Source organism: Nicotiana sylvestris, chromosome 8, assembly GCF_000393655.2.
Source record: "Nicotiana sylvestris chromosome 8, ASM39365v2, whole genome shotgun sequence".
NCBI lineage: Eukaryota > Viridiplantae > Streptophyta > Magnoliopsida > Solanales > Solanaceae > Nicotiana > Nicotiana sylvestris.
In genome coordinates this window covers 169,238,535-169,249,076 of record NC_091064.1, presented here as the reverse complement: position 1 = coordinate 169,249,076, position 10,542 = coordinate 169,238,535, and the positions used below count along the sequence as shown (strand labels likewise).

At 37.4% G+C, this 10,542-nt stretch overlaps 1 protein-coding gene across 1 annotated transcript; it reads left to right on the top strand.

The window, feature by feature from the left end:
* Nucleotides 1-1,097: 1,097 nt before the first annotated feature.
* LOC104232599 (uncharacterized) lies at nt 1,098-7,388 on the top strand. Its single transcript, XM_009785844.2, has 6 exons — nt 1,098-1,532; nt 2,600-2,868; nt 2,994-3,086; nt 3,172-3,243; nt 3,399-3,515; nt 6,027-7,388. Exons 1-6 carry the CDS (start codon nt 1,223-1,225, stop codon nt 7,197-7,199), a joined length of 2,034 nt encoding a protein of 677 aa, XP_009784146.1. The 5' UTR covers nt 1,098-1,222; the 3' UTR covers nt 7,200-7,388.
* The last annotated feature ends 3,154 nt before the right edge of the window (nt 7,389-10,542 follow it).

The following is a 10,542-nucleotide window of genomic DNA, read 5'->3' as shown; positions in this document are numbered from 1 at the left end:
ATTAAAGAGCTAACTTAGCTAGCAGGAATGAATATGTTGATCAACTAAATAAAATGTTGATTGCTAAGTTTTATGGTAAAAACAAAATATTTCTCAATTTTGACTCAACGGAAGATGATACCAACAATTACTATCAAGAAGAATACTCAAAATACTTTAATACCAAATGGTCTTTTATCGTACATGTTTGTTGTCAAGTTCATTATTTCTTACTTATGTTAGTTACACCATATATATATTACACCATATATATATTACTTATGTTGTCAAGTTAAAATTGATTTTTCATTGCATATAGGTTGATTTAAAAAAAAATATGCACGTCATGCTACTGAAAACTTAGATCCACCGAATAGCTTATGTAATAGTACACATATTGTATATAGAAATTTTGACAATAACGCCATGCATGCAGAACTTATGATACTGATCAATGTGCTTCGAAGTATGTATTTATCCCCGAATTCAACTTTCGCCTTCGGAAACTAAAGAATATCATTTTAAATTTGTGTGAAAATAATTTTCAGTATGTTTATATTTTGTAGTTATAATAAATAAAGTACAAGGACAAACATCCTAAATTGGGATATATTTACAATAATATATTTTCGTACACGAATAAATATATATATATATATATATATATATATATATATATATATGTTACATTTTCAAGAGAGATATCAATATCCACAACAAGAGTTCTGGTTATGATAGAGCAACCAAAGCATTAGAAGGACAAAAAAATATCGTCTGTAAAGAAGTTTTTGGTAAGATACCATCACATTAGATACTTTTAAACTACAATACATAATTATCTATTTAACATGACTAGAATTGATCATTTGTATAAGTTCTGATGGTGTCCTTTCATTTTAAATTCACGTATTATGCTAATATAATAATATTTTTCGGTATTTAAATAATTATTGTATTATTATATATAAAATTTCTCTCATAAATTAAATTTTATTATTCCTCCATATAAATAAATATATAAACCATCGTGTGCCATTATATAGATACTAGTACTATAAAATATGATAAGAATTCAATAGGTTGGCAAAAGAAATATCTAAAAAAATAACGCAAGAGGTCAGCTATAAAATGCTCTTTCGACCCCCAAATTTGCCCCTGTTCTCTCTAATCCCTCTCTCAATCTCTCATTGTAGGGTTTCCCAATTCTACTTCTTACGAGAAATCCCATACAACAAACACAACTATGGCGGAAGAGGATGTTCAATACGCATCAGAAGTTGGAGGAACAAACAAGAGGAAGTACGAAGACCAAACGACGCCTTCTCCTATTCCTCGTAAACCCACAGGATTCTCTGCACCGATTTCTGATGGCTCCGGCGCGGCTCCTGCCGTGGCCTCTTACAACAGCGTTCCTCCACCTATGGATGATTTCCAGCTGGCTAAGCAGAAGGCTCAGGAAATCGCGGCTCGGCTCTTGAACAGTGCTGCCGAGCCGAAAAAAGCTCGTGTTGATAACGGCGCTCCTGTTGCTTCTCCATTTGATTCCTTTGAACGTAAGGGTTTTGAGCTGTTATTTTTTCATAAGACAATTGTTTGTTTTTATTTTCTCTGTAAATGATTGCTTATTTTTTGTGCCTTTAATTAGAGATGATTTTTTAGATTTATTTGTTGCATTTTTTGGTCCTTTTAATGTCTACTACTTCTTTTTACTGATTTTGACATTTTTATTAATTTTCTCAAGGATGGATATGCTTAATTTTGCTAAACTTTTGGGGAAAGTTTTTTGAGTTATTTGTTGCATCTATGCGTGTTATCTTTTGTAGATTGAGGGAACAGTTGAAAAAAGTAGTAAAGATTTATTCTCAGGAATTAGTGATGTGCATGTTTGACAATTTATCACGCCTAGTTGTTGGAGTAAATGGTGACAATCATCTTCTATTTTTTCTTTCTTTCTGGTTTTAATTTTTTAATCATTTTCTTGAAAATGGGCTCGTGTAGTTTTTGTGTATTTATCTGGAGCCAGATCTTTTGAGCTATTTGTTGCATCAGAGTGTATTTTCTTTTGTAGATTCTTTATAATTAACAAGGGGTCTAGTTATAAAATAGTAGGTTTTTTCTATTGTCAAGAATTAGGGGACGGGCGTGTGTCTTATGGGTGAGTTTGGTGTGATTTAAATGTTTTCTCCAAAATTGGCCACCATGAATTGCAGGACATTGTTTTCCAAGGGGAAAGGGTGGGGTGTGGGGGGCTACAACTTGCCTCACTTGTGGGCGCTGAAGTGAGAAGTTTTTTCTTTTTAGAATCTCCCAAGTCTTACTCCATATCGCTGTCTCCTATTCTATGTTGATAATTACATAGTATTGTAAATGAATAGCTGCTGCAAGTGTTGATTTTTTATCGTGAAAATATTTTGAGGTGTATGTGAATGATTACAGGTTAATAGGTTCTGTTATAAAGTTTTAGTGGCAGTGACAGAGGTGGGTTGCTGCTTCTTTTCATCTTTTAATGTGGTCACCATTCGTGTGCTTTGTATCTCTTGATGATCTTATGCTCTTCTTATTATCGATATGGACTTGGGTCCACTTACTGTTTAAATGTTTTGTTTTTATTGAACCACAGACAAACCCATTGTTAATCCAGCAGTTACAAGTTCATATGGTTATCCGGGGGGAAGCAAGAAGATTGAGGTACCAAATGCGAGAGTTGGAGTGATCATAGGCAGAGGTGGGGAAACCATCAAGTATCTTCAACTACAGTCTGGAGCCAAGATTCAGGTTACTAGAGACATGGATGCTGATCCAAATTCTCCAACTAGAGGGGTAGAACTCGTGGGTACACCAGAGCAAATTGCTAAGGCTGAACAATTAATTAGTGATGTTCTTGCTGAGGTACTAATCTTTATCTGTTAATACCTGAACAATACTGTACCTTAAAATGCTCTTATGTCTTGAATCAAACCAAACTGAATGGGCCATTTTGAATGTGTTACCTATGCACAATGCATATCAAATAGGCTGATGCAGGGGGTTCTGGCATAGTTTCCCGGAGGATAACTGGACAGGTGTCTGGAGCAGAACAATTTGTAATGAAAGTCCCCAACAACAAGGTGACTTTTACTGCTGTAGTTGGTTAATCTGCAATAATCTGTTTCCAGTTTATCTAGTCTCTCAGACCTATTGGTATGCTTTAAGGTTGGTCTTGTTATTGGCAAAGGAGGTGAAACCATAAAAAATATGCAAGCAACTACTGGAGCTCGTATTCAGGTAATACTAAAGCATTTCACAGATAATAGTGCAACGTTCGCAACAGTAGTGATGCCGTTTTGTCAAGGATTGTAGTGATTTGCATTGTCTGGAACACAGATCAGTTTAGATGAGATTTGAAGTCAGCTCTCTTACCTTTTCCCAAATTGTCACAGGTGATTCCTTTACATTTGCCTCCAGGTGATACATCAAGAGAGAGGACAGTACAAATTGATGGGTCAAGTGAACAGATTGAGGCTGCTAAACAGCTGGTGTATGAGGTTACTAGTGAGGTACTTGTAGTTACATAATCTGTCAATCTGACAGTTGATATTTTTGGTGCTTATTCTCTTGTGAGGAAGCATACTCTGTTGAATCTATTGCTTTCCACTCTGTTAACGTGTGTATGATTATGTCTTATTCTGTGATATGGATTTGCTGTTTCTCACTGTGCACTTCGATTCGATGTTGTGGAAAATTTGCAACTTACCTGGATGTTCTAGCTTTCCTTCTCTTGGCATATTTATGAGGTAATATGTTTAACTTTTTTGCAGTGGTGAGTGCTTAGTTGAATTCTTAATTAGGATTGTTCTAACCACAGTGTTTTAAAATTTGTTCTGTTGCTAAAGCATCATGAATGACAAGCTGAGTGTTTCTAAATCTAACTTCTACTGGGTGGTCATCACTTGCATCTATAATTGTGATAAATGTGTACTGCTGTCTTTGGTCCTATTTGTGTCCCTGGAATTCAATAGTTTGCAGGTATCGTTTTGCAGCCTTCTTTTTGATTCACAGCTCAGTCCATGGGACTTTCTAGTTCATTTCAATTTCCCGTGTGAAGGAGATGGGCCCCTGCTCTGCTTTACTTTTGAAGGGAGAATTCTTATTCCTTCGGTCATACTTTTTTTCTAATTGCAATTAGGTCCTCTCTTATTCCTTTCAGTCATAGGCTTCTTTCCTATTTGCAAATAGGTAACGGAGAGTGCGGTATACCACTCTACAGTACAACACCACATTGATTTTCCGTGATCGTTTCATCCATAGGACATATCTGTTGTATGACATGGCATCTTCTTATGCCTGTCAGCTTTCTGATTAGTTTCTTCATAAGTTCATTGAGGCGGGTACTTGTTGCAGGGTTGTTGGGTTCTTGTCTGAAGTCCACGGTAGTTTAAGTTATTATATCGATGATGATCATAGTAAGTTCTAGACATAACCTTATTTTATGTATTGATCTGTCTAATAGTTTTACTGGACTTCTGGTGATTTTCTGTGAGGCAGGTGGGGACAAACCTTTCCAAGAAGGTAGCTAAAACCAATCCAAATTTTTTCTCTAATATTGAGATGTATTCTTTATTCATAAGATTTGTGATCATACTTGGTTTGAATTTTCTTGTTAAAATCAGGATAAGGCATAAACTGTATCGGTTAGTTTTGTATCTGGTCTCTAATATTGTTATTGGGAAATATTGTAGGCTAGTGTGTATTGGACAATTGGTGACACCAACATGTAACCATTTAGTGTTGTTGTTCCCTCAGCAGTGTTCTGGTATGGTTTCCAACCTAACTACTGACAACAAAGAGACCCTTCTTTTCTGAATATGCAGGGGAATAGACTAAGTTCTTATGAGATTGTTTTTCTCTCGTTGGAGTCAAAATCGAGATATTAATATTTCTTCACTGGTCAATTTAACTGGAATTATTTCTAGGATCTGGTTAGCTATAATTTATGCTGCTGTGAGTTCCTAGTTCTATTGGTGTTCTTTTATTTGACAGTTGTTCGTTTATTTCAGAGTTAGATTTATTGCGCCATAGCCCATAGTAGTTGATTATCCCCGCCTTTTCATTTTGCTGCTGTAAATGATTGTCCCCTTATATCTGAGAATCTTTCATAGACCTTTGAGTTGATAGCCCTGGAGATTAATTTTTTCTTTCATAAACCTTTGAGTGATAACCCTGAAGATTAAGCTCTTTCTCTTGCAAGTCCAGATTGTAGCTTCGGTAGTTAAGGTTCTGCTTTGTTGTGTCTTTATGACTGTGATTTATCTAGTTACCTTTTATCCAATGTAAGTGATATGTTGCCTTCTAAAACTGTATGTATCCAATATTGTTCCCTGTTGGTGTTCACTAATGTCCTCCATTTTCATAACACATTTTTCCTTGTTGCTCATTTCTCCTTGTCATTAACTCATTATTCATGAATACAGCACAACGACTAAGAGTTCATCTTTGGAGCCTTATGATGGGGTGCTGTTGTCTTTATTCTGGATAAATTAATATCTTCAATGATGTTTATTGTGGATGACAATGAGCCTGAAATATCTAATTTTGGTTCAGGATATAGGAATGAAATGCTTTCAACGTATATAATTGCTTTGCTGACTACTTAAAGCATAAACCATTGGGTCATCTTTTTATGAAGGTGGTTCATTAAGGCCTATATTTCTTCGTAGGGTCATTGCTAGTGTTTTTGTGTTAGAAATATTTTGCCTCTATGTAGAATTTGTATTGTTTTTCCTACTTGCTATGGTACCCGTCGCTTCAAATTGGATGAAGATGGGCTTCTGCAGGAGTTTGTACCACCCAATCAGTACGGTATGTAGGCGGCTACACTTGTCTTGATGCATATTTTCTATAGTTTGGTAACTTTTCAGTTATACTAGGTTTATATTGTGGTAATGTTGCTGCTTTATCTGCTGTGTTTATGTTATCTCTATGTGCTTGTTTTGCCCTTTGAAAATGTCTTAAAATATGCAACTGGATAGATTGTTCTTGGTTCATTTTAGACAACAATTCTTCTGCAGAATCGTGTTAGAAATTCAGGAATGTCTGGAGGATATCCTCAACAAGGTTATCAAGCTCGACCTCCTGCAAGCTGGGCTCCTCCTGGTGCGCAGATGCAACAACCTGGTTATGGTTACCTTCAACCTGGAGCATACCCAGGTCCATCCCCCCAGTATAACATGTCTCAACCACCCTACCCTGGTTACCCACCACAACCAGCCTCCTCTGGTTGGGACCAGGCAACTGCACCAAATCAACAAACATCCCAGGCAGGTGGGGCAGGTGGTTATGATTACTACAGTCAGCAGGCACCCCCACAACAACAGCAAACACCTGGAGGCTCAGCTGCTTCAACTGATACTACCGCCTATGGTTACAATCAGCCATCAGCCACAGGTTACAGCCAGGGACAAAGTTATTCCCAAGATGGGTATGGTGGATATCATGCACCTGGTCCTCAATCTGGTTATCAGGGTCCTGGTTATGATCAGCAACAAGGTTATAGCTCTACTCCCGGTTACGGGAATGTACCAAACCCAGCTTCTGATGGCCACAACACTTCATATGGTGCGCAAAGTGATGGCAGTCAAGCACCTGCACCAGTTCAGTCATCAGCTACGGGTCAACAAGGATATCAGTCTGGCCAGCAGCCCAGCCCTAATCCTAATTACCCATCTCAAGGGTTTACTCAGGCTGGGTATGGCGGGCCACCTACTTCCCAAGTTGGGTATGGTACCCTGCCAGCTGCTGGTTATGGCCCCCTGCAAGCTCAAAAGCCTCCAACTACTCAGCCAGCTTATGGTCAGCCACTGCAGTCTCCTAGTGCACAAGGAGGCTATGCCCAGCCTCCACCAGTGCAGCCCGGGTTTCCACAGCCACAAACTGCTCAATTGGGTTATGGTCAGGGTGATTCTGGGGCTCAGCGAGCTCCATCGTCTTATGGCACTCCAACAGCTCAACCTGGGTATGGTGCACCAGCCTATGGGGCTCCACCTATCGCCCAGCCTAGCTATGGGCAGCCGCCGCCACCTTACGGGAGTGCCTATGCTGGTGGTTATGCGCAGCCTCCGGCGGGGTACTCCTCTGATGGCAGTGGTAGTGGCGGTGCACGGGGAACCTATGATGCAAATGCAACATCCCAGTCTGTTCAGCCTAGTGCTGGGGGAGTTCCAAAAGCCTCTCCGAAGAGTTAACGGGCTTCTACTTGGATGATAGCTAGTTCCTTTTAAGGTTGTTTTCCATGTATTGTCTGCTTAGTGTTAATGTTTAGGTCCTGTTGTGTATTAGGATAGAGTCCTATATTCAGTTTGTTTTTGGCATCATCTCAAGGGCGTGTGAACTTTTCCATGTTAAGTTGAAATATGGGACATATGAGCTACTAAGATTCCTTTGTCTCGAGTACTTTTCTGATCGTGTTATTTGAGCTTTTTTTTAAAACATAAAGCGTCTCATGATATATAACGAGGTGGCTTCTACTTTGAATTTATCATTCATGAATTTTGTTACATAATAGCCTCAAAATGAGATGGAAATAACTACAAGTACTGGGGATATTTGTTTCTTTGTAGTTTATATTTATGGGGATTTTTATTTGAGTTTTCTAGATGCTGTGAAATTCCATATTAACACTATTTCTAAATACTTTCAGCAGAATTTACAGTGTAGTCGTACGTGAGAAGTGAGTCATTCTATAGATACAAAAAGGTCCAAATAATGAGTAGATTAACAAGATGTATACATAACTATAAGAGTCCATTCTTTAACAGTATTAGGATGCAACAATTGGATTGGATTGTCCCAAGAGGAACTATAAATACCCCTATCATGACCATTCCCAGTGCAGATCCATTTCAAAATTTCGAATAGTAACAAAAACAGGAAAAAAGATTCTTTTTTTTTTTTTTGTTAGACTAAGAATGTCATTGGTCGTCTATTGATGCAGGGCTTTACCTGCTAGTTTTACTATACCAGCCATCTATTTCGTATTTCGTATTTTGTATTTCATATCTCTTATATTGCTGTTATTTTATTATGCATTTTTATGGTACTAATATATCGGCTCCTATTACCTTTTTGAGCCGAGGGTCTCCTGGAAACAGTCTCTCTACCCTTCGGGGTAGGGGTAAGGTCTGCGTACATATTACCCTCCCCAGACCCCACTTGTGGGATTATACTGGGTCGTTGTTGTTGTTGTTGTTGTTGTTGTAGTTACATCATAGTTCATACCATCTGCTTGTTTAAATGATGAAGAAGAAGAAAAAGAGAAAAGACAAGTAGGCGCATGTCAATACAGAACAACTCCTAATTAAAGCAGAAGGTAAGCCTATAAACAAGTTTAAAGGACAGTATATAACAAAGTTCTGTTGGAGTTGTAGAGCTTAACTGGCTTTGTCTGCTTCGCTATATCTGGACCTCAATAAGAGTTTTGATCGTGAATGTGAAGATTTACGCGATCTTCGCCGTAGAAATCTCACCATGGTTATCAGCCGTTGTTCTAACATGGAGATTAAAGCATTACTACAAGAGTGCATGTCCATTGGAAGCCTGGAAAAATAGTTACATCTTGTTGACAATCAAAAAAATTAAACATAACATTCAATGTTGCATCTGCTTTGGAATGGTTACACAACAGTTGTTGCATAGACATTATTACTTGAAGCAATATCTTGTTAGAAGAAAGGTTGGTTAGCATATCATTTGGGCCTCGGAAAGTTATTAGGAGGAGGCGAATCTATTGCACATGGACCATGTGACATGGTAAAAAACTTGAAAGCACAAATACAGCTTTGTTTCTACATCATAAGAATTTAGCAAAAAAAAAAAAAAAAAAAAAAAAAAATTCTACATCATTTGGCTTATGTTTCATATGTTGATAATTCCTCCAATATTGACTCTTAACATATTAAAAGTTTCTTATTCAGTTTTCAATATTTTCTGTCACTAACAAAAGACAGCATGATAGCTCCTATAGTTCACACTCTTTGCAGATAAAATAGCTTCACTTGTATTATGTTTCTGTATGTTCTAAGCTCACATTCATAGACCTTGGAAACAAAATCTGCAATGGTGAAGTTCCAAATTCCTTTGGCAACTTTAAGATTTCTTGAAATATTTGATTTGCATGAGAACAATTTAAGAGGGTAGGCTTTTATCAAATGCTTGACAAATGGCATATTCTTGAAGCAGTTATAGACATGCCTACATCAAAGGGCAACATGATCTGTTTGCTTGTCTTAGACCTCTCTTATAACAATCTCTCTGGTCCAATCCCAAAATCACTTGAAGCTCTATCGCAAGTACTTCAATGCTTCATTCAATGACTTAACAGGTGAGATTCCTTTTCAAAAAATTTCACAAGTCAATCATTTTTGTCCAATAGAGAATTATTTGGCGATCCCAAGTTTCATGTCTCAGTTTGCAATACTAGTCCATCCAGCAAGTCAAGAGCTAAAAAGCTTTGGCGGGTTATTCTTATATCCATTGCTACTGCAATTGTGATGCTTGGTTTAGATCTGATTATTGTAATCAGAAAAGATAACAGTGTGAGCACAAACCAACTCAATCTCTTGTCCAGGACCACCACAAATTCCATTTTGAATCATGTTTTCAATATTGGTGAATGACCCACTGCCCAAAGATATTGTCAAGATTGTAGATATAGCCCTTTTATGATCATTTAAATAAAAAACTTCAGTTTCTGTCATTTATCTGAACAAAATAGCACTTATATATTCAGGGACTTCTTCTTAGCAGAACTTTTGTCTCATAACCATGTCTATATATAGGGTAAAATATGTTCATATTAAATGCTTGCATAATAAAGCGACACGTGGAGCCGAAGACAGATGAAAAGCGAGGCAAACGGCAATCAGGCCTAAGGGCAGCAATCTCCTTTGTTCCCGAAGGGAATGTTGCTCATAAAGACAAAGTAAATTCCTGCCACCCGGTAACATTTAATGGAGAATATTCCGTAGCATTACGTACGAGGCCTATTACAGAGAATATGGCATTCATATCCTGTCGTTAAACATTCTTCAGTGACCCTCACAATTGTCATTTAAGAGGGGCTTGTTCCTAGGAGCAACTATAAATTGTGAGTTCAACAACCATTAGAGAGGACACGAATTTTCTGACAAGCTTATGCTATATACTGTTCATAGCTCAATAATACTTTATCTTCTTGCTTATTAAGATCGTTATTATTGCTTCCGGAAGCTCTGTTCCCGGAACCAAGATTTATGCTTTCTTATCTCGATTTCAATGTTAAGTCTTACATTCTTATTTAATTTATTTATTATTTTGGGATCAAATCGATTCATTTGTCTATAAACCACATATAAATTCAACTGTATCATTTTACGGGTAAATAGTTTGCGCCCACTGTGGGGCGTAAACAGTTGTGTAATTGAGTTGGTCCTTGCATCTATTACTAACCTGTTTGGTTCTTTGTTCTTAGCAAAAAATTATTAAAAAAAATGGCAGATAACGATGTCAACATCACACACAACATTGAGATCCAAGGAAATCAGCCTCAGC